The 25,438-nt window shown below is 43.4% G+C and overlaps 1 protein-coding gene across 2 annotated transcripts in view; it reads right to left on the minus strand.

Annotated features, from left to right (window-relative positions):
• The window catches only part of LOC138681618 (dihydroxyacetone phosphate acyltransferase-like), a 258,128-nt gene that overhangs the window by 30,129 nt on the left and 202,561 nt on the right, over positions 1 to 25,438 (minus strand). For both annotated transcript variants that reach the window (XM_069769275.1, XM_069769276.1), the window contains exon 15: positions 8,814 to 8,875. In XM_069769275.1, coding sequence (XP_069625376.1) covers positions 8,814 to 8,875 — 62 coding nt within the window. The remainder of the gene's footprint in view (positions 1 to 8,813; positions 8,876 to 25,438) is intronic.

A 25,438-nucleotide genomic window follows, 5' to 3' on the forward strand; every position in this document is an offset into this window, starting at 1 on the left:
CTCACTTTGCTAAAATCTATTTCATCTCTGTGTTTGTATTTTCATCTTAACTCACAGTCATTATATGTGGGGGGCTGCCTTTTCCTTTGGGAAATTTCTCTGAGGCAAGGTAGGCTTATTTTTCTATCTTCAGGGCTAGTTAGTTTCTCAGGCTGTGCCGAGTTGCATAGGGAGCGTTAGGCGCAATCCACGGCTACCTCTAGTGTGGTATGATAGGATTAGGGATTACGGTCAGCAGAGTTCCCACGTCTCAGAGTTCGTCCTATGTTAGTAACTATCAGGTCACTTTGTGTGCTCTTAACCACTAGGTCCATTGTGGTTCTGAATCACCTGTTCATAACAGTACTGGAGGCCAAAAGTACTAATGCTTCTCAATAGAGGGAAAAGAGAACTTCTGAGACCATTTTTTTTTCTCTGTACTGTGTTTTGTCTTTCTTTTCTCCTAGACATTTGGGTGGTTCAGGACACAGGTGTAGTGATGGACATTAAAGATCTGTCTTGTTGTGTGGATCATCTCACTGCAAGAGTACAAAATATACAAGACTTTGTGGTTCAGAATTCTATGTTAGAACCAAGAATTCCTATTCCTGATTTGTTTTCTGGAGATAGAGCTAAGTTTCTGAGCTTTAAGAATAATTGTAAACTGTTTCTGGCTTTGAAACCCCGCTCCTCTGGTGACCCAGTTCAACAAGTTAAGATCATTATTTCTTTATTACGTGGCGACCCTCAAGACTGGGCATTTTCCCTTGCGCCAGGAGATCCTGCATTATGTAATATTGATGCGTTTTTTCTGGCGCTCGGATTGCTGTATGATGAACCTAATTCAGTGGATCAGGCAGAGAAAAATTTGCTGGCTCTGTGTCAGGGTCAGGATGAGGTAGAGATATATTGTCAGAAGTTTAGGAAGTGGTCTGTGCTCACTCAATGGAATGAATGTGCGCTGGCAGCAATTTTCAGAAAAGGTCTCTCTGAAGCCCTTAAGGATGTCATGGCGGGATTTCCTATGCCTGCTGGTCTGAATGAGTCTATGTCTTTGGCCATTCAGATCGGTCGACGCTTGCGTGAGCGTAAAACTGTGCACCATTTGGCGGTATTATCTGAGCATGGACCTGAGCCTATGCAGTGCGATAGGACTTTGACCAGAGCTGAACGGCAAGAACGCAGACGTCAGAATGGGCTGTGTTTTTACTGTAGTGATTCCACTCATGCTATCTCCGATTGTCCTAAGCGCACTAAGCGGTTCGCTAGGTCTGCCACCATTGGTACGGTACAGTCAAAATTTCTTTTGTCCGTTACTTTGATCTGCTCTTTGTCATCCTATTCTGTCATGGCATTTGTGGATTCAGGCGCTGCCCTGAATTTGATGGACTTGGAATATGCTAGGCGCTGTGGGTTTTTCTTGGAGCCCTTGCAGTATCCTATTCCATTGAGAGGAATTGATGCTACGCCTTTGGCCAAGAATAAGCCTCAGTACTGGACCCAGCTGACCATGTGCATGGCTCCTGCGCATCAGGAGGATATTCGCTTTTTGGTGTTGCATAATCTGCATGATGTGGTCGTGTTGGGGTTGCCATGGCTACAAGTCCATAACCCAGTATTGGATTGGAAATCAATGTCTGTGTCCAGCTGGGGTTGTCAGGGGGTACATGGTGATGTTCCATTTCTGTCTATTTCATCATCCACCCCTTCTGAGGTCCCAGAGTTCTTGTCGGATTACCGGGATATATTTGATGAGCCCAGGTCCAGTGCCCTACCTCCGCATAGGGATTGTGATTGTGCTATCGATTTGATTCCTGGTAGTAAGTTTCCTAAAGGTCGACTGTTTAATTTGTCTGTGCCTGAGCACGCCGCTATGCGGAGTTACGTAAAGGAATCCTTGGAGAAGGGTCATATTCGCCCGTCGTCGTCGCCATTGGGAGCAGGGTTCTTTTTTGTGGCCAAGAAGGATGGTTCGCTGAGACCTTGTATTGATTACCGCCTTCTAAATAAAATCACGGTCAAATTTCAGTACCCCTTGCCATTGTTATCTGATTTGTTTGCTCGGATTAAGGGGGCTAGTTGGTTCACCAAGATAGATCTTCGTGGTGTGTATAATCTTGTGCGTATTAAACAGGGCGATGAATGGAAAACAGCATTTAATACGCCCGAGGGCCATTTTGAGCACCTGGTTATGCCATTCGGGCTTTCTAATGCTCCATCAGTGTTTTAGTCCTTTATGCATGACATCTTCCGAGAGTACCTGGATACATTCCTGATTGTATACTTGGATGATATTTTGGTCTTCTCGGATGATTGGGAGTCTCACGTGAAGCAGGTCAGAATGGTGTTCCAGGTCCTGCGTGCGAATTCTTTGTTTGTGAAGGGGTCAAAGTGTCTCTTTGGTGTTCAGAAGGTTTCATTTTTGGGTTTCATTTTTTCCCCTTCTACTATCGAGATGGACCCTGTTAAAGTTCAGGCCATTTATGATTGGACTGAGCCGACATATCTGAACAGTCTGCAAAAGTTCCTGGGCTTTGCTAATTTTTATTGTCGCTTCATCAATAATTTTTCTTGTATTGCTAAACCGTTGACTGATTTAACCAAGAAGGGTGCAGATGTGGTCAATTGGTCTTCTGCTGCTGTGGAAGTTTTTCAAGAGATGAAGCGTCGTTTTTCTTCTGCCCCTGTGTTGTGCCAACCAGATGTTTCGCTCCCGTTCCAGGTCGAGGTTGATGCTTCTGAGATTGGAGCAGGGGCTGTTTTGTCGCAAAGAAGTTCTGATGGCTCGGTGATGAAACCATGCGCCTTCTTTTCCAGGAAGTTTTCGCCTGCTGAGCGTAATTATGATGTTGGCAATCGAGAGTTGCTGGCCATGAAGTGGGCATTCGAGGAGTGGCGTCATTGGCCTGAGGGAGCTAAGCATCGCGTGGTGGTCTTGACTGATCACAAGAACTTGACTTATCTCGAGTCTGCCAAACGGTTGAATCCTAGACAGGCTCGTTGGTCGCTGTTTTTCTCCCGTTTTGACTTTGTGGTTTCGTACCTTCCGGGCTCTAAAAATGTGAAGGCGGATGCCCTGTCTAGGAGTTTTGTGCCCGACTCTCCGGGTTTGTCTGAGCCGGCGGGTATTCTCAAAGAGGGGGTAATTTTGTCTGCCATCTCCCCTGATTTGCGGCGGGTGCTGCAAAAATTTCAGGCTAATAGACCTGACCGTTGCCCAGCGGAGAAACTGTTTGTCCCTGATAAATGGACGAGTAGAGTTATCTCTGAGGTTCATTGTTCGGTGTTGGCTGGTCATCCTGGAATCTTTAGTACCAGATATTTGGTGGCTAGATGCTTTTGGTGGCCATCTCTGTCACGGGATGTGCGTTCGTTTGTGCAGTCCTGTGGGATTTGTGCTCGGGCTAAGCCCTGCTGTTCTCGTGCCAGTGGGTTGCTTTTGCCCTTGCCAGTCCCGAAGAGGCCATGGACACATATCTCTATGGATTTTATTTCGGATCTCCCCGTCTCTCAAAAAATGTCGGTCATTTGGGTTGTTTGTGATCGCTTCTCTAAGATGGTCCATTTGGTACCCTTGTCTAAATTGCCTTCCTCCTCTGATTTGGTGCCATTGTTCTTCCAGCATGTGGTTCGTTTACATGGCATTCCGGAGAACATCGTTTCTGACAGAGGTTCCCAGTTTGTTTCGAGGTTTTGGCGAGTCTTTTGTGCTAGGATGGGCATTGATTTGTCTTTTTCCTCGGCCTTCCATCCTCAGACAAATGGCCAGACTGAACGAACCAATCAGACCTTGGAAACATATCTGAGATGTTTTGTTTCTGCCGATCAGGATGATTGGGTGTCCTTTTTGCCTTTGGCTGAGTTCGTCCTTAATAATCGGGCCAGCTCGGCTACTTTGGTTTCGCCGTTTTTCTGCAATTCTGGTTTCCATCCTCGTTTCTCTTCAGGGCAGGTTGAGTCTTCTGACTGTCCTGGTGTGGATACTGTGGTGGATAGGTTGCAGCAGATTTGGACTCATGTGATGGACAATTTGACATTGTCTTAGGAGAAGGCTCAACGTTTCGCTAACCGCAGGCGCTGTGTGGGTCCCCGACTTCGTGTTGGGGATTTGGTTTGGTTGTCATCTCGTTATATTCCTATGAAAGTTTCCTCTCCTAAGTTTAAGCCTCGTTTCATTGGTCCGTATAGGATTTCTGAGGTTCTTAATCCTGTGTCTCTTCGCTTGACCCTTTCAGCTTCTTTTTCCATCCATAACGTATTCCATAGGTCATTGTTGCGGAGATACGTGGCACCTGTGGTTCCATCCGTTGATCCTCCTGCCCCGGTTTTGATTGAGGGGGAGTTGGAGTATATAGTGGAGAAGATTTTGGATTCTCGTATTTCGAGACGGAAACTCCAGTACCTGGTTAAGTGGAAGGGTTATGGTCAGGAAGATAATTCCTGGGTCTTTGCCTCTGATGTTCATGCTGCCGATCTGGTTCGTGCCTTTCATTTGGCTCATCCTGGTCGGCCTGGGGGCTCTGGTGAGGGTTCGGTGACCCCTCCTCAAGGGGGGGTACTGTTGTGAATTCTGTGGTCAAGCTCCCTCCTGTGGTCATGAGTGGTACTTCGGCTGGTTCTGTCTATGAACTTCCTCTGGTGGTTGTGAGTGGGGCTGCGGCTTCTGAGTTTCCTTCCTCAGGTGACGAGGTTAAGTCGTTAGGTGCTGCTCTATTTAACTCCACCTAGTTCTTTGTTCCTGGCCTCCAGTCAATGTTCCAGTATTGGTCTTGCTCTCTCCTGGATCGTTCTTGTGGCCTGTCTGCCCTGCATAAGCTAAGTTTTGATTGTGTTACTTTTGTTTGCTATATTTTCTGTCCAGCTTGCTATATTGGTTTTTCTTGCTTGCTGGAAGCTCTGAGACGCAGAGGGATCACCTCCGTACCGTTAGTCGGTGCGGAGGGTCTTTTTGCCCCTCTGCGTGGTTGTTTGTAGGTTTTTGTGCTGACCGCAAAGCTATCTTTCCTATCCTCGGTCTATTCAGTAAGTCGGGCCTCACTTTGCTAAAATCTATTTCATCTCTGTGTTTGTATTTTCATCTTAACTCACAGTCATTATATGTGGGGGCTGCCTTTTCCTTTGGGAAATTTCTCTGAGGCAAGGTAGGCTTATTTTTCTATCTTCAGGGCTAGCTAGTTTCTCAGGCTGTGCCGAGTTGCATAGGGAGTGTTAGGCGCAATCCACGGCTACCTCTAGTGTGGTATGATAGGATTAGGGATTGCGGTCAGCAGAGTTCCCACGTCTCAGAGCTCGTCCTATGTTAGTAACTATCAGGTCACTTTGTGTGCTCTTAACCACTAGGTCCATTGTGGTTCTGAATCACCTGTTCATAACACTTGGCCAAAGGTTCACCTTCCAGCAAAACAATGACCCTAAGAACACAGCTAAAATAACAAAGGAGTGGCTTTAAAACAACTCTGTGACCATTCTTGACTGGCCCAGCAAGAGCCCTGACCTAAACCCAATTGAGCATGTTTGGAGAGAACTGAAAATGGCTGTCCACCAACGTTCACCATACAACCTGATGGAACTGGAGAGGATCTGCAAGGAAGAATGGCAGAGGATCCCCAAATCCAGGTGTGAAAAACTTGTTGCACCATTCCCAAGAAGACTCGTGGCTGTACTAACTCAAAAGGGTGCTTCTACTCAAAACTGGGCAAAGAGTCTAAATACTTATGACCATGTGATATTTCAGTTTTTATTTTTTAATAAATTTGCAAAAAATTTCTACATTTCTTTTTTTTCAGTCAAGATGAGGTGCAGATTGTACAAGTGCCTACAAGTAGTATTCAACCCCCTGCAGATTTAGCAGGTTTACACATTTGGAATTAACTTTGCATTGTGACATTTGGACTGTAGATAAGCCTGGAAGTGTGAAATGCACTGCAGCAAAAAAGAATGTTATTTCTTTGTTTATTTTTTTTTTAAATTGTGAAAAGTCTTTTCAGAGGGTCATTTATTATTCAACCTCTCAACCCACCAGAATTCTGTTTGGTTCTCCTAAAGTATTAAGAAGTAGTTCAGGCACAAAGAACAATGAGCTTCACATGTTTGGATTAATTATCTCTTTTTCCAGCCTTTTCTGACTATTTAAGGCCCTCCCCAAACTTGTGAACAGCACTCATACATGGTCAACATGGGAAAGACAAAGGAGCATTCCAAGGCCATCAGAGACAAGATCGTGGAGGGACACAAGGCTGGCAAGGGGTACAAAACCATTCCAAGGAGTTGGGCCTACCTGTCTCCACTGTTGGGAGCATCATCCGGAAGTGGAAGGCTTATGGAACTACTGTTAGCCTTCCACGGCCTGGACAGCCTTTGAAAGTTTCCTCCCGTGCCGAGGCCAGGCTTGTCCGAAGAGTCAAGGCTAGCCCAAGGACAACAAGGAAGGAGCTCCGGGAAGATCTCATGGCAGTGGGGACATTGGTTTCAGTCAATACCATAAGTAACGTACTCCACCGCAATGGTCTCCCTTCCAGACGAGCCGTAAGGTACCTTTACTTTCAAAGCGTCATGTCAAGGCTCGTCTACAGTTTGCTCATGATCACTTGGAGGACTCTGAGACTGACTGGTTCAAGGTTCTCTGGTCTGATGAGACCAAGATCGAGATCTTTGGTGCCAACCACACACGTGACGTTTGGAGACTGGATGGCACTGCATACGACCCCAAGAATACCATCCCTACAGTCAAGCATGGTGGTGGCAGCATCATGCTGTGGGGCTGTTTCTCAGCCAAGGGGCCTGGCCATCTGGTCCGCATCCATGGGAAGATGGATAGCATGGCCTACCTGGAGATTTTGGCCAAGAACCTCCGCTCCTCCATCAAGGATCTTAAGATGGGTCGTCATTTCATCTTCCAACAAGACAACGACCCAAAGCACACAGCCAAGAAAACCAAGGCCTGGTTCAAGAGGCAAAAAATCAAGGTGTTGCAGTGGCCTAGTCAGTCTCCTGACCTTAACCCAATTGAAAACTTGTGGAAGGAGCTATAGATTAAAGTCCACATGAGACACCCAAAGAACCTAGATAACTTGGAGAAGATCTGCATGGAGGAGTGGGCAAAGATAACTCCAGAGACCTGTGCCGGCCTGATCAGGTCTTATAAAAGACGATTATTAGCTGTAATTGCAAACAAAGGTTATTCCACAAAATATTAAACCTAGGGGTTGAATAATAATTGACCCACACTTTTATGTTTAAAATTTATAAAAATTTAACTGAGCAACAAAACTTTTTGGTTTGTAAGATTTATGCATCTGTTAATAAATCCTGCTCTTGTTTGAAGTTTGAAGGCTCTAACTTATTTGCATCTTATTAAACCTGCTAAATCTGCAGGGGGTTGAATACTACTTGTAGGCATTGTACATTAATGAGAAAAAAAATTAACTTTTTGGAACTTACCATATAACTGCAATGAAAAAGAGTGACAAATTTAAAGAGGTCTGAATACTTTCAGTACTCACTGTATAAGAGAAGCTTTGTAATTTTTTTTTTCACATGTGAATAAACACTGATAAAACACTGATAGTAACAACTGACACACTCATCAAACACTGCTGAAAATTATATCCAAATACATTTATGAAACCTTGACTGTTTTTTTTTTTTACATAAAAATTTGACTCATTCAGGTGTCAGTGATTTTTCACATATATGAAAAAATAGACTGATTTTCATCATTATGCTGGATCAGGCTTTCATCAGTATGTCCATTTTTTCCATTAGCGATGTTCTCATTTTCTTACAATAATAAAATAAAAATCACCAAACTTCTCCTGTCCACTACAATGCTAAAAACGGATAGCACACTGATACCATCCAAGTACTGTAACTATACACTTGTATGTGTAATTTTTTTTCTGAACGTGGTTCAACAACAGACACGGTCAGCAAAATACAAGCAAAACCCATGAATAGCATCATAAATTACAATGAGTAGATGCTGTATCTGTCAAAATGACATAACATACATGTATTTCACAGATGTCGGAAATAGACCTAAGTCTCAAAATCACTTTCAAAACCCCTCAAAATCCCACTGTATTATTAACATTTCACTGGCTGATAATTACATGCAAGACAGAATGTAGAATCAGAGTCACAGAATAATCATCAGTGAGGAAAATGAGCTTGTTCACTATTTTGAATGCAATCAAAAAACTTTGGTACCGGGGTCTCAAAAGACAGATTGACTACCTGTCTGTTTGGATTTCTACAGTCCTGATAAAGAGTTAGGGTGCTTTCACATTTGGCTTTCTCCGGAACCCCCTGTAACGGGATTCAGGAGTATAAGCCGACAGGGTCATAGACTATAATGGTGCAGGCAGAGCGAACGTGAGCTCTGATGTGCATTATTTTTGGGCGTATACATCTACTGGGATGGAGACCCTGATGCAGTCTACTATGTCTGAGTGCCTGCCTCCAGTAGGCGTTCATGCCTGAAAATGATGGACGACATAGCGCACGTTCACTCTGCTGGAACCATTATAGTTTATGGCCCATCGGTACATAGGTCAGCATCCTGTTTTGGAGAGTGGGTCGGACACAAGTCTTGACGGGACCCACGAACGTGGAGAAAATCGCAATGTGAAATCACCCTTCGAATTTTTAAAATAATTCTTGAGTTGTGAGGTGCAGATTGATAATAAAGTGACTGCAATCTAGCTAATAAGAAATGCAAAGTTAAAATGACTATGTAGTTAATATTTTTATGACTTTATTTAAATAGACTATGTTGTTAAATATAATTTACACATACAACCATCTATAAAAAATCAATTTTTTAGACATCTTACCAAGTGATGCTATTGCTTGTGTTACAGCTTTAATATCTGCTGAAAAAAATGTTTCACCGGATCTAGTGATAAAACAAGGGTTACATAGATTAGCGGCATGAGTATTTAATGCATAAAAAATGTTCAACCCCTTAATGACAGCCACATTTTTTAAATCTGACCGTGTCACTTTATGTAGTAATAACTCTGGAATGCAAGAACAAATCCCAGTGATTTTGAGAATGTTTTTTTGTGACATTTTATACTTTATGATAATGGTAAATTTAGGTCGATATGCTTTATGTTTATTTATAAAAGTATCAGAAATTTAAAAAAAAATGTAAAAAAAATCGCAATTTTCACACTTTGAATGATTATCCCTTTAATCCAGATAGTCATACCACAGCAAAACATTAACCCCTTTACCCCCAAGGGTGGTTTGCACGTTAATGACCGGGCCAATTTTTACAATTCTGACCACTGTCCTTTTATGAGGATATAACTCTGGAATGCTTCAACGGATCTTGATGATTCTGACATTGTTTTCTCAGGACATATTGTACTTCATGACAGTTGTAAAATTTCTTTTATATTACCTGCGTTTATTTGTGAAAAAACAGAAATTTGGCAAAAATTTTGAAAATTTAGCAATTTTCCAACTTTGAATTTTTATACCCTTAAATCACAGAGATATGTCACACAAAATACTTAATAGATAAGATTTCCCACTTGTCTACTTTACATCAGCATAATTATGGATCCAAAATTTTTTTTGTTAGGGAGTTATAAGGGTTAAAAGTTGACCAGCAATTTCTCATTTTTACAACATCATTTTTTTTAGGGACCACATAACGTTTGAAGTCACTTTGAGGGGTCTATATGATAGAAAATAACCAAGTGTGACACCATTCTAAAACCTGCACCACTCAAGGTGCTCAAAACCACATTCAAGAAGTTTATTAACCCTTCAGGTGTTTCACACGAATTTTTGGAATGTTTAAAAAAACAAAAACATTTAACTTTTTTCACAAGAAAATTATTTCAGCTCCAATTTGTTTTATTTTACCAAGGGTAACAGTAGAAAATGGACCCCAAAAGTTGTTGCACAATTTGTCCTGAGTACGCCGATACCCCATATGTGGGGGTAAACCGTTTTGGCGCATGGCAGAGCTCGGAAGGGAAGGGGCGCCATTTGGAATGCAGACTTAGATGGATTGGTCTGCAAGCATCACATTGCATTTGTAGAGCCCCTGATGTACCTAAACAGTAGAAACCCCCCACAAGTGACCCCATATTGGAAACTAGACCCCCCAAGGAATTTATCTAGATGTGTTGTGAGAACTTTGAACCCCCAAGTGTTTCACTACAGTTTAACGCAGAGCCGTGAAAATAAAAAATAATTTTTTTCCCACAAAAATGTTTTTTTAGCCCCCCAATTTTTTTTCCAAGAGTAACAAGAGAAATTGGACTCCAAAAGTTGTTGTCCAATTTGTCCTGAGTACGCTGATACCCAATATGTGGGCACACGAGAGCTCGGAAGTAGCACTGTTTTACTTTTTCAACACAATTTTTGGCTATAATTGAGATCGGATGCCATGTCGCGTTTGGAGAGCCCTTGATGTGCCTAAACAGTGGAAACCCCCAATTGTAACTGAGACTCTAACCCAAACACACCCCTAACCCTAATCCCAACCATAACAATAACCCCAACCACACCCTTAACCCGAACATGCCCCTAACCCTAATTCCAACCACACCCCTAACCCCAACACACCCGTAATCCCAACCCCCAACCACACCTCTAACCCCAATCCCAACCCTAACCACACCCCTAACTCCAACACAACCCTAATCCCAACCATAACCCTAACCACACCCCTAACCCTGACACACCCCTTACCCTAATCACAACCGTAAATGTAATCCAAGCCCTAACTTTAGCCCCAACCCTAACCCTAACTTTAGCCCCAATGCTAACCCTAACTTTAGCCCCAACCCTAACCCTAACTTTAGCCCCAACCCTAATTTTAGCCCCAACCCTAACTTTAGCCCCAACCCTAACTTTAGCCCCAACCCTAATTGTAGCCCTAACCCCAACCCTAACCCTAGCTCTAACCCTAGCCCCAACCGTAACCCTAGCCCCAACCCTAACCCTAGCCCCAACCCTAACCCTAGCCCTAACCTTAGCCCTAACCCTAGCCATAACCCTAATGGGAAAATGGAAATAAATACTTTTTTTAATTTTTCAATTTTTCCCTAACTAAGGGGGTGATGAATGGGGGTTTGATTTACTATTATAGCGGGTTATCTAGCGGATTTTTATGATTGGCAGCTGTCACATACTAAAAGACGCTTTTTACTGCAAAAAATATTTTTTGCGTTACCACATTTTGAGAGCTATAATTTTTCCATCTTTTGGTCCACAGAGTCATGTGAGATCTTGTTTTTTTGCGGGACGAGTTGATGTTTTTATTGGTACCATTTTTGGGCACGTGACATTTTTTGGTTGCTTTTTATTCCGATTTTTGTGAGGCAGAATGACGAAAAACCAGCTATTCATGAATTTCTTTTGGGGGGGGTTATACCATTCCACGTTTGGTAAAATTGATAAAGCAGTTTTATTCTTCGGGTCAGTATGATTACAGCGATACCTCATTTATATTTTTTTTATGTTTTGGCGGTTTTATACAATAAAAACTATTTTATATAAAAAATAATTATTTTTGCATCGCTTTATTCTGAGGACAATAACTTTTTTATTTTTTCACTGATGACGCTGTATGGTGGCTTGTTTTTTGTGGGACAAGATAACGTTTTCAGCGATACCATGGTTATTTATATCCGTATTTTTGATCGCGTGTTATTCTACTTTTTGCTCGACGGTATGATAATAAAGCGTTGTTTTTTTGTCTCTTTTTTTACGGTGATCACTGAAGGGGTTAACTAGTGGGACAGTTTTATAGGTTGGGTCGTTACAGACGCGGCAATACTAAATATGTGTACTTTTATTGTTTTTTTGTTTTGTTTTTTTTAGATAAAGGAATGTATTTATGGGAACAATATTTTTTTTTCTTTATTTAGGAATTTTTTTTTTTTTTTACATGTGTGAATATTTTTTTTTTACTTTATAACATTGCCCCAGGGGGAAGGGGATCATGTTTAGGGTCAGATCACTGATCTGACACTTTGCTGTGCACTGTGTCAGATGAGCGATCTGACGTGCACTGCTGGAGGCTTACAGACGCCTACTCTGAGGAGGCGCTTGTAAGACACCTCCCTGCAGGACCCGGAAGTAGCCCCGCGGCCATTTTGGATCCGGGTCCTGCAGGGAGGAGGAGGTAGGAGACCCTCGGAGCAAAGCGATCACATCGCGTTGCTCAGGGGGTCTCAGGGAAGCACGCAGGGAGCCCCCTCCCTGCGCGATGCTTCCCTATACCGCCGGAACACTGTGATCATCTTTAAAAAGAACAGTGTCTGTATTTGTCTTTACAAACTCACAATGTGTACTATTTTTTGAGGATTTAGCATTCCTGTGAATCACTAACCTAATATTTAGTTGTATACCCACAGTTTTTTAGAACTGCTTCACAGCTATGTTGCATAGTGTCAACCAACTTCTGCACCTGTCAACTGTTATTCCAGCTCAGGATTCATGACTACATCCCACAATTTTTTGGCATTTGTTGGCTTTGCCTCAGAAACAGCAATTTTTTTAATGTCACCTCACAATTGTTCTATTGGATCAAGGTCTGGGGATTTGGCTGGCCACTCCAAAACCTCTATTTTGTTGGACTGGAACCCAAATTTTGCTTGTTTACTGGTGTGTTTAGGGTTGTTGTCTTGTTGAAATACTCATTTCAAGGGCATATCCTTTTCAGCATAAGGCAACATGACCTCTTCAATTATTTTAATATATGAAAACTTGTCTATGATCCCTGGTATGCGGTAAAAAGGTCCAGCACCATAGTAAGAGAAACATGCCCATATCATGATGCTTGCGCCACCATGCTTTACTGTCTTCAGGGTGTACTGTGGCTTTAATGCAGAGTTTGGCGGTCGTCTAATGAACTGTCTGCAGCTCTTGGACTCAAAAAGAACAATTTTACTTTCATCAGTACACAAAATGTTTCTCACTTTCTCTTTAGGCCAGTTGATGTGTTCTTTGGCAAATTGTATCCACTTCAGTACATGTGAACAGTGGGACTTTGCGGTGTGGTAGAGCAGCTCACTCGGCTCGACAAAGAGCTATAACCAAAACACTGTATCTTTAAGACAGGGTCCTCCAAGTCAGACAAAAATGCTGGTAAGAACACAGCAGAAGGGGAAACCTTTAAGCAGATACCATGACAGTATTCTTCCCACTTTACCATCTCTCTGCATTGTCAATCCACAGTTGGATTGTGCTTCACCAACCAGGGCAAACCCAGAACCAATGGAGCGTGGAGAGCCTTCAGGACATAACAAGGGATTACTTCATAATGAAAAGACCTGACCTTCAGTCTTATCTTATGAACAATTTGTGCAAGGTGTGCTTGGTCGATGGCGCAAATAGGAATAGGTTTAGCGGAGTTAAAGCAGACAAAATCATGAGTTCTAGCAATCTCAGCATCTACAATATTGACTCCAGCTTCACTGTCTATAAACACAGCAAAGGTGGTGCTAGAGAGAAGGTCTGAAAAAATGTCTGTCAGGACAAAACAAGATTTGCAGGTTGAAGATGAACACACCCCTTGATTATCAAACTCAAGTCTTCAAAAAGTTAGTTGAGTTTCTTTTTGCTTTGGAATTGCAGGACATTCCCCAACAAAATGTCCCTTCTTCCCACAAAAAAAAACACACACCCTTTTTCTTGCAAATGTCGGGGGAAACATGCGACATGAATGCCCCTCTCAACTGCATGGGTTCCTCTAACTCCGCAAGTATAGGCTCACTCCCGATCCTTTCCTCCAACATCGGGATCTTGTCCCGGAAAGAGGGCTCAGAAGCAGATTGTCTTACTTGTCTATCCACCCGAATAGCCAAGGACATGGCAGCCTCCAGTAACAAAAGAGTTTCATACACTGCTAATGCTTCCTTTAACCTTTCATTGAGGCCCTGTAGGAATTGGCTTCTGAGAGGTGGGTCATTCCATTTGGTGTCAGTAGACCACATGCAGAATTCAGAGCTATATGTCTCTACTGAACGATTTCCTTCCTGAATGCGATGCAGCCTTGATTCAGCCAAGGAAATACGATTAGGATCATCATAGATAAGGGCTAGGGCCCAGAAAAACTCTTCTACAGACTGCAGACACATAGAATCCTGTGGTAGAGAAAAAGCCCAGGACTGAGGTTCCCCCTGCAACAGTGAAACAACAATTCCTACTTGTTGCGCCTCATCTCAAGAGGAGTAAGGAAGCAGTTTAAAGTACAATTTGCATGCCTCTTCAAACACAAAAAACTTGTCTCTACCTCCAGAAAACCTGTCTGGGAGGACAATTTTGGGTTCAAGCTGGACCCGCCTTACTGCAATGTCCCCCACAATAGGAGCCTGCAGCCACTGCCGTTGCTGCTGAAACTCAGAAGAAAGGTCAGTCACCTCCAAGGACAACCTATGCAGCTGCTCTGCCAGCACAGCAATGGGATCCATGAACCCAGCAAAAGAAAAAACACACAGAAAAAACACATAAAAAAAAGTGTCAGTATTTTTTTTCATTTTTTTTTCTTTTACAAACGTGAATGGCAGGTGATACTGTCACGCACAGTGTAGGACAGACTAAGTGCAACACAAAGGGATAAGGGAAGTGGAACCAAACACTAGGGAATGGGGAAGTGGAGACTCCTAGGCAGATCTAACATCACCCTGTCTGTCCTATCGTCCCTATATAAGTTCTGCACCTATCCCCGAGCAGGATCCCCATCCCTGCCTGACCCTGGTGATAAGCCCTGTATCGGCGGAAGGACAGGATGAGGGCGCGTGTTAATCCTCACTACCGCTAAAGACAACTAGGATAGACAAACGAAACAAGGGAACACTTACTGTAGCTTGAGAAGACTCAGAGAAAAACACCAACATCCTCCGAACTCCAGAAAGAACGAGCGCCGACTGCTACTTCTCCAAGCCTCAACAAAAAAATGCAAATAGAAAATATCACCATGCTTGCCAGCAGCAAGCAGGTAGTATATCAACACTCAGGTCCAGGTGTAGTCATTTGCATCGGGGGAGGTGGCCACTCATCTGCAAAGCAAATTACTGACACTTTCTGCAGACAGAGGCAGTGCAATGGTCTGTGGCCTCTGACATATCCGTGACACCGGGAGCTGATCATTGGCTGAGCCTTTGCTATTCTGGCTATTCTTCCAATCATCGGAATGGTAGCCTTCCTTTTTTCTTCCATGTCTTTCTAATTAGGCTTTTCCATTTCAAAGCTTTGGAGATCATTTTTAGCTGAACAGCCTACCATTGTCTGCAGTTCTTTATAAGTTTTACTTTCTCCAATCAAATTTTTAATCAACGTACGCTGTTCTTCTGAACAATGTCTCAAATGACCCATATTTCTTAGACTTTCAAGGAGAAATGCATTTACAGTACAACATGTCCTGGCTTCACCCTAAAATAAGGGCCACCTGATTCACACCTGTTTCTTCACAGAAAGATTGACCTCACTAATTGAACTCCACACTGCTATTATTTTGAACACACCCCTTTTCAATTAATTATTCTAATATACAGACTCATAACATGCAGATTATGAATGCTGAGTCTGTTGTTTTTCTTAGAATTTACTGAACCAACTGGTAAATTGTTTGACATGTGGGTATAAAATTTATACCAAAAACAGTGATTAACCTGGTTAAGTCATATTAGACTGCTATTATTTTGGACACTGCTGTAGATTTTTTCAAGGAATGGGCAATGTTGTCTGCGACATGCTGGTGTAGTGCAGGAACAGCTTTCTTAGAGAAGTAATGGTGACTCAGCAACCGGTAATAGGGGACTGCGATGGCTGTCAGCTTTCGGAAACTGTCTGTATCCACTAGACAGAAAGGCAGAATTTCCATGGACAACAGATTGGAGATGGTGAAGTTCAAGCTCTTAGTTTTGGTATGTGTAGGAGGAAAAAATCTTTTATGTGATCAGCAGGACCGAGGGCTGGCTGCTGTGCTGAGAGAGGGTGGAGTATGGTGTACACTACAAAGTGCTAGACTGTGAGTGAGGTGCAGGCAGATAAGTTATGGTAGATTGAGAAAGAGGTGGTATGCTCGGTGTCTAAGATCGGTCAAAAACAAGAGGTATGTCCATTTCCGTAACAGCTGATAGGCTCTCACTCACCCAGACTGTAGCGGGTAAACAATTGGAGGTTCTGCGGCCAGAGACTTGTGTGAGAACACTTGCCATGGTGATGGAGGAGAAAGAAGAAGCAGCTTGGTGGTTGGCGAGGCCCAATAGGCTGCATTTTAGCAAAGGGAAATTCCCAGACTAACAGATTTTGATCATGCATGTGCCGGTTCATGCATGTAGTAGTCAAATTATTGGAATCTTTGCCTCTATTGAGATTTTTTTTACACAGCTGGCAGATAATGTGAGTAGAGTCATCCTTTGTGGTCTCAAAAAGGCCCAGGCTAGGCAACCCTTGCCGTCCCTGCGAACTGCAGAGGTGCGACTGCTGCTTTCCACAGCCAGCGTTATCAGGATACAGTCCTTGTCATGGTTGCATCACTCTGAGTCTGTGCAGGAAGCAGCAATGTAACATCTTTGTCTTCCTCCTTCTTCACCTCCTCTGCTGAGCTACTCAACTGTGTTCATCTGGGTTCACACCTAATGAGATCTACAACCTCATCATCATCCTCTGTTCTCCCACTCTTCACCCTGAGAGTTACCCTTCTCCTCTTCCTGCTCTGACTGCACAGTAGAGTACATGTGAGCCTGTTACCTGAGTCTCTGCAGACTCGCCCATCTGTGGTTCCCCACAGTTGGACAGGTGGAGAGTTGTGACAAGGGTAATTGAGGTGCCACCTCTGGAAGTGGAGGAAGAGGAGAAGCCACTGCTTGGCATCCACTGGTGCTCATATACAAGGTGTACAGCTATGCGTATGCCAATAAAAGGGAGTCTAGTAGCCCGTCCAGTAACAGAAGTTGTCAGTTGTCTTTGGCTAGGATGAGCCTGTTTTTGTTCAGTAGCGTTTTCAGTAACGTTACCACCTACCAATGTACACCTCAAACACCTAACCTATTCCCCCTTCGACCACAACCTCACTTTTGCCCATTTATGTTAATCACCTGTTACTAAATTAATAAACAGTATTTATTTGCTGATATATTGTGGCTGGACCACAAAATTGGCAGAAAAGATTTACAGTGGGGGAAAAAATTATTTAGTCAGCCACCAATTGTGCAAGTTCTCCCACTTAAAAAGATGAGAGAGGGTTAAAAGTTGACGAACGATTTCTCATTTTACAACACCATTTTATTTTTAGGGACCGCATCACATTTGAAGTCACTTTGAGGGATCTATATGATAGAAAATACCCCTAAGTGACACCATTCTTAAAACTGCACCCCTCAAGGTGCTCAAAACCACATTCAAGAAGTTTGTTAACCCTTCAGGTGCTTCACTGGAAATTTTGGAATGTTTAAAAAAAATGAACATTTATCCTTTTTTCACAAAAAAATTACATCAGATCCAATTTGTTTTATTTTACCAAGGGTAACAGGAGAAATTGGATGGCAAAAGTTGTACAATTTGTCCTGAGTACGCCGATACTCCATATGTGGGGGTATATCACTGTTTGGGCGCACTGCATAGCTCGGAAGGGAAGGAGCGCCGTTTGACTTTTCAATACAAAATTGGCTGGAATTGAGATCGGACGCCATGTCGCATTTGGAGAGCCCCTGATGTGCCTAAACAATGGAAACTCCCCACAAGTGACACCATTTGGGAAATTAGACCCCCTAGGGAACTTATCTAGATGTGTGGTGAGCACTTTGACCCATTAAGTGATTCAAAGAAGTTTATAATGCAGAGCCATAAAAATAAAAAATAATTTTTTTCACAAAAAATGATATTTTCACCCCCAATTTTTTATTTTCCCAAGGGTAACAGGAGAAATTGGACCCCAAAATTTGTTATGGAGTTAGTCCTGAGTACGCTGATACCCCAAATGTGGGGGTAAACAACTGTTTGGGCACATGGCAGGGCTCGAAAGAGAAGGAGCGCCGTTTGACTTTTCAATGCAAAATTGGCTGGAATTGAGATCGGACGCCATCTTGCATTTGGAGAACCCCAGATGTGCCTAATCAGTTGAAACCCCCAATAAATGACACCATTTTGGAATATAGACCCCCTAAGGAACTTATCTAGGTGTGTGGTGAGCACTTTGAACCCCCAAGTGCTTCACAGAAGTTTATAATGTAGAGCCATAAAGATAAAAAATCATATTTTTTTTCACAAAAATGATCTTTTCGCCCCCAATTTTTTTCCCAAGGGTAAGAGGAGAAATTGGACCCCAAAAGCTGTTGTTCAATTTGTCTTGAGTACACTGATACCCCATATCTGGGAGAAAACTACTGTTTGGGCACACGTCGGGGCTCGGAAGGGAAGTAGTGGCGTTTTGGACTGCACACTTTGATGGAATGGTCTGAGGGCATCACGTTGCGTTTGCAGAGCCACTGATGTGCCTAAACAGTAGAAACCCCCTACACGTGACCCCATTTTGGAAACTAGACCCCCCCAGGGAACTTATCTAGATGTGTGGTGAGCACTTTGAACCCCCCAAGTGTTTCACTAAAGTTTATAACGCAGAGCCGTGAAAATAAAAAATCTTTTTTTCCCCAAAAATTATGTTTTGGACCCCAAATTTTTATTTTCCCAAGGGTAACAAGAAAAATTTGACCCTAAGAGTTGTTGTGCAATTTGTTTTGAGTACGAAGATAACCCAAATGTGGGCGTAAACCATTGTTTGGGTGCACGGCAGAGCTTGGAAGGGAAGGAGCACCATTTAACTTTTTCAACGCAGAATTGGCTGCAATTGAGATCGGACGCCATGTCGTGTTTGGAGAGCCCCTGATGTGCCCAAACAGTGAAAACCGCCCAATTTTAACTCCAACCCTAACCCCGACCCTAACCATAATCACATTCCTAACCCGAACACACACCTAACCCTAATCCCAACCCTAAACACACCCCTAACCCCAACACACCCATAACCCTAATCCCAACCTTAACCACAACCCTAACCCCAATGCACCACTGACCCCAACACACCCCTAACCCTAATCCCAACCCTAACCATAACCCTAACCACATTCCTAACCCTGACACACCCCTAACGCTAATCCCAATCGTAATCATAATGCAAACCCTAACCCCAACTCTAGCCCCAACCCTAACTTTAGCCCCAATCCTAACCCTAACTTTAGCCCTAACCCTAATAAAAAAAATGTATTTATTTTCATTTTCCTATTTTATTATTTTTCCCTAACTAAGGGGGTGAAAAAGAGGGGGTTTGATTTACTATTTATAGTGGGTTTTTATATCGGGTTGTTATGTTTAGCAGCTGTCACATGCTAAAAGACGCTTTTTATTGCAAAAAATAGTGTTTGCATCACCACATTTTGAGACCTATAATTTTTCCATATTTTGGCCCACAGAGTCATGTGTGGCCTTGTTTTTTGCGGGACAAGTTGATGTTTTTATTGGTACCATTTTCGGGCACATGACATTTGTCCATCTTGCAGCTGGGTACAGCAGCAAAATATGAGGATTTCATCTGTGTAGGGTCTATATACAGAATCCTCATGAGACATGCCCATTGTGTGTGGCTTTTGTCAAGGAAATTCTACTGGAACAGCATTTGCTGCATACCAAAATTCATGGAAATTTCAACGCATGCGTAGAAACAACGCAAAAACATGCAAAAACGCATACAAACGCAGCTTTTTTTTTGCATCATGTGTAAGCGGATGCGGATAAAAAACGCAGCATAACCATGATTTTCCATGCGTTTTGGCATGCGCTTGTGCATGCAGATGATACGCTGCGCACAGGCAGGTAATGGCTCGAGTAAGTGACTTCCAACTTGAGAATCTGTCGAACCTGCAAGATCCAAGCTGGATAACAGAGGTCATTGTATGTAGTGTAGACACCTGAGGGCGGATTTCAGCATCTGAGTCCTCTCCTACTAGTTCAAAGGTGTCCGGAAAACATTCCTCAATGTACAATAGTTTTGGTCCAGAGAGCCACATTGTGCTTCCTAGTCGACTTGCGTCAACTGCTCTAGTTGCATGATCCGCGGGATTCTGATCTGTGAGTATGTAATGCCACTGCTTTGGATGAATTGATCTCCTGATTCGTAGCACTCTGTTATTGACATAAACGTAGAATCACCTGGTTTCGTTGTGGATATATCCCAGGACTACTTTGCTGTCTGAGTAGAACTCCAGGTCGATATCCATTTCAGATGCAATGAACTCCGCTAACTCAACGGCTAAGACTGCGGCACAAAGCTCTAACCTGGGTATAGTGTGCTCTGGTTGTGGTGCGAGTTTAGCCTTTCCCATGATGAAACCAATGTGGCACTAATATTTAGAGTCTACAGTTCTGAGATAGGGAACAGCGGCAATTGTTTTGACAGAAGCATCTGCAAATACGTACAATCTTTGGCTTTGTATTTCAGTAGATGGCACAGTGGTGTATGGTCTCGGCACATGCAGGTTGGAGAGTGCCGCTAACGAGTTCTTCCACTCTTCCCACTGGATCCTCTTATCAGGTGGCAGAGGTGCATCCCAGTCAGATGTTTCCCTAGTTAAGTCTCTTAGTAGGGCCTTGCCTTGTATAGTAACAGGAGCTGCGAAACCCAAGGGATCGTACAGACTGTTGATGGTAGACAGGACGCCTCTACATGTGAAAGGCCTTTCTTCCTGGCTGACCTGAAAGGTGAAAGTGTCTGATTGTAGATTCCAGAGAAGCCCGAGGCTGCGTTGCATTGGTGCGGGGTCTGACCCCAGGTCCAGGTCTCTGAGACCATTACATAGGTCTTGAGAAGGGAACGCTTCCATGAGTTCTTGGCTGTTTGAGGCTATTTTATGAAGCCTAAGGTTCGAGCAGGCAAGCATGTCCTGAGCTCTCCTGAGAAGACTGATGGCAGTCTCATTTGAAGGCATGTCTTTTAGACAGTCGTCGACATAAAAGTCCTTTTCTATGAATTGTCTGACATCTGCTCCGTATTCTGCTTCTCCTTCCTGAGCCGACCTTTTGAGTCCGTAAATGGCGACTGCAGGTGAAAGACTGTTGCCAAAGATGTGCACTCTCATGCGATACTCTGTGACTTCTTTAGTAGGATCATTGTCTCTGTACCAGAAGAATCTTAGGAAGTTCCTGTCTCTCTCTCTCACAAGGAAACAATGGAACATTTGCTGGATGTCAGCGATGAAGGCAATGGAATCCTTACGGAAGCCCATAAGTACACCCAGTAGTTTGTTATTGAGGTCTGGTCCTGTCAGCAGAACGTCATTCAGGGAGACATCATTAAATTTAGCACTGGAATGAAACACGACTCTGATCTGGTCTGGTTTCTTAGGGTGGTATACTCCGAACATGGGTAGGAACCAGCATTCTTCAGAGTCTTTGAGAGTGGGAGCTAGTTCTGCGTGACAGTTTTCAAAAATCTTTGACATGAAGGAGAAAAAGTGATCTTTCATCTCTGGTTTCTTTTGCAGATTACGAATGAGAGAGGAGAAACGTTGTAATGCCTGATTTCTGTTGTTCGGTAGACGTGGTCTGTGGGTTTTGAAGGGAAGAGGTGCGACCCAGCTGTTGGTCTCATCTTTAAGGAGTCCATTGTCCATTACCTCTAAGAACAACTTGTCCTCTACCGACATTGCCATTTGGTTGTCCTGTTTAGTTCTCTGGAAGACTGTGCACCCTAACTGCTCCTCATAGCTTCCTGACACTATATTGCTGTCGTGAGTAAAGTCTATTAGATGGTTGGGTAGTTGGATGCTGTGTGGCAGTTCCCTGACATGGAACTCATTGTTACAAGCTTGAAACAGAGATGTAAGTCCTTTCTCCAATGTATTTGTCAGCATGCTTGTCACAGAAGATGGGGCGTGCATGCGTCCCAAGCATACGTTGCCAATTATGACCCATCCTAGGTCTAGCCTTTGGGCATAGGGAGCATTGTGGAGTCCATTGATATGACGTCTCACTTTATGAACCATGCAGGATATCTCTCCCCAACAGCAGAATTATCTGGGCCTGATGGTCGAGTTCCGGTATAAGGTGTGCTATTTGTTTTAAGTGAGCGTGATGGATTGCTACATCTGGTGTAGGGATTTCCGATCTGTTGTCTGGGATCTGGTTACATTCGATGATCGTAGGTAGCGGTAGGCAGAATTGTCCGTCTAAAGACTCGATCTGGTAGTCAGTAGCTTTCCTGCCTGCTGTTGTCACAGTACCTGCACATGTCTTTAAGGAGTAGGGAGTGCTTGGCCCTTTGATGTTGAATAGGTCAAAGAACGTTGATCTAGCCAAGGATCGATTACTTTGATCATCCAAGATAGCATACAGTCTTACAGCTTGGTCTCTATGGCCCTTCGGGTATACTTTGACGAGGCATATTTTTGAACAGGACCTACTGTCTATTGTCCCTTTGCAGACCTCGGTGCATTGTGAAGTGATCTCTGGCGTAGCTGTATCAGTGTTCCTTTCCTCCCCACCATGCTCACTGTCAGCTGGTGTGTTTTGTGTACTCCATGGAGCTGGGCCAGGGTGTAGAGCGGTGTTATGGTCTGTGGTGCCACATTCTGTGCATTTTACACTGACCTTGCAATCCTTGGCGAGATGAGCTGTGGACGAGCAGCACTTGTAGCAGATACCGTTTTCTTTCAGGAAGCTTCTGCGATCTGGCATAGATTTTCCTCTGAAGGCTCTGCATTTGAGAAGAGGATGAGGCTTCTGATGAATTGGGCACTGCTTGTCAGGGTCCTGCACCTTTGTCTCTGATTGGGAGCAGCCAGCAGACCTGTAATTAGAACCTGGAGAAGAAACATAAGTCTTGTGTACTGCCACAGATGTTCTGCGTGGATTTGCAGGTGGTGATGGTGTGGCATATGGTATTGCAAAGTCAAAGCTGGGATCATTTCTAATTCTCGCTTGTTGGTGTATGAAGTCAACAAAAACGGAGAAGGGAGGGAATGGAACGCTGTGTTTGTATTTGTACGTGGAACCATGTGTGAGCCACCTTTCCTGTAGATTGTAGACCAACTTCTGGACTGTAGGGTTAACACCTCTGGCTGTGTCGAGAAATGCAAGTCCCTGTAGGTCGTCCTCGTATTTGACAACTTGGACTTCCTTTAGCAGGTCGCTTAGCTCTCTAAGTTTCTGGAGACCTTTGTTAGATATTTTAGGAAAGTCATCGATTCTTTTGAACAAGGCTCTTTCTATTACTTCTGCTGAGCCGTAACACTCATCCAGCCTCTTCCAGATCTCTTTGAGGCCAGTCTCAGGGCGGTTTATATTAATGTCTCTGATCCTTACTGCATGTTTGACTGACTCTTCTCCCAGGTATTTAACTAACAGGTCTATCTCTTCCCTGTGTTGTAGTCCCAAGTCTCTAATGACATTTTGGAAGGAAGCTTTCCAAGCTCTGTAACCTTCAGCTCGGTCAGTGAATTTCATGAGTCCCTTGGCAACCAGTTCACGTCGTGTGAAGAACTTGGCAAATTCTGTCGTGAACCGGTTGTCAGCAGAGTATACTGGTGATGGGTCGCCCTGATGTGATGTGATGTGAGGTGCGTTCGTACCTGTTAGTGTCCTCAGGGTGGCGCCAGCCGGTGTTGTATTGCTTCGGCCTGATGTACGGTGTGTCAGCAGGGTGATTCATGTTGGTTACCTGGTGAGGGGCAAGGTAGTCATTAGCAGAGTTGTTTTGCCTCACATTTTCGAGTTTGTTTCTGTCCTGAACCTCGCGATGACTCGCGCTCACTTCGCTGGAGACGTCGTATTCTGGTTTTGGTACTGGTTCAGGGTTATAATCTGGTTCAGGAAGTTCATTAACATACTGAGATGTGCGTTGTGGTGAATCTTGCAGTGGAAACTCCAGACTCGACATACTGCTTTGGCTATGCAGCTTGGGATTTTGCGCGGCTTCTAGCGATTCTGCTTCGGCGAGGGCTGCGGCAGCTTCCCTTTTTGCTGCTAGGCTTTCTAAGGCGGCATTCACGTGCGCCTTCTCTAATTTAAGTTCCATCTCTTGGTCAGCAAAGCTCGCTCGCATTTTGGCGGCTTCAGCATTTGCGCAGGCAATGGCGACCGCACTGCTGATAGATGTTGTCTTTGAGGAGACGGTAGTAACAGATCTTGTCCTATGTGATTTGTGAGACATGGTGTCTTGGGAAAGTGCTTGGCTGTGCAGAGATTGCTGTAGATGTATTTAGACTCTGAGTAGCCGGTGACTTGAATCCCACTAGTTGGATGGCTGCCGTTTCACTGTTCTGTCCTCACTAGCTGAGGCAGGCTCATACGTAGCTATACAGTCAGCTAAACCGCTATACCGGGGTCCAATAAGGAGACTGTGGTTGAGTCTGTGCTTTATTAAACGTAGTGGTATATTGATGCGGTGAAACTGTGAACAATGATATACATAGAATCAGTGCATGGTATAGAACAGATACATAATACACATGATATACATTATGCATAACATTTAGAAAGCTAGTGACTAAACTGGGAGTACAACTGGCTAAGCTAGGCTAATATAGAGCAGGGATTATCTAGACATAAAGACATACCGGCAATGCAATCGCAAGGGGGATGAAGTGAAGCGTCTTTCCTTGAAGGCAAACTGAAGAAAGTGAAAGGAAAAATGGGGGGAAATGGAGGCTGAGCTACCATAATGCATTGCAAAGGAGGAGGAGAATCATACATGGATAATACAAAACAGAAAATTGAACTGTGAACATGACTCTGACCGCTAGAGGGAGCCAAAGCATCACAGATGAATAAAGGCATGAATATATCAATACTGTATACTGAGGAAACTGCAATTATGCAAGCAAATAATCGGGGGTAGCAAATTGGATGGCGGAGACAGAACAATAAGGTTTGCTTAATTATTAGGCAACTTCCTTTCCTTTGGCAAAATGAGTCATCATAATCATCATAAGTCATCATAATCATAATCCAGCTTGTCCCTCTGCAATTTACGCTTTTTTATTTGCATGATGATATCTTCAAGTTTAGTGACAGATTTCTGAATTTTAACAAGGGACTCATCTAGTTCCTCTGGATATCCATTCTCAATTAAATCAGATTTTTTAATTTTAATATACTTCTGCACGACCTGAAGTTGTATATGGTCAAATTTTATGATTAGTGTCATGAGATTAAATGAAAAATTGCTCAAAATGTGGTTCCAATCATTCATGAAATCCACATTGTAAATAGTGATGAGCGAATATACTCGTTACTCGAGATTTCCCGAGCACGCTCGGGTGTCCTCCGAGTATTTTTTAGTGCTCAGAGATTTAGTTTTCTTCGTCGCACCTGGATGATTTACAACTAATAGCCTGCTTGATTACATGTGGGAATTCCCTAGCAACCAGGCAACCTCCACATGTACTCAACCTGGCTAATAGCTGTAAATCATTCAGCTGAGGCGATGAAAACT

The sequence above is a fragment of the Ranitomeya imitator genome, chromosome 5 (genome assembly GCF_032444005.1).
Source record: "Ranitomeya imitator isolate aRanImi1 chromosome 5, aRanImi1.pri, whole genome shotgun sequence".
Classification (NCBI taxonomy): Eukaryota; Metazoa; Chordata; class Amphibia; order Anura; family Dendrobatidae; genus Ranitomeya; species Ranitomeya imitator.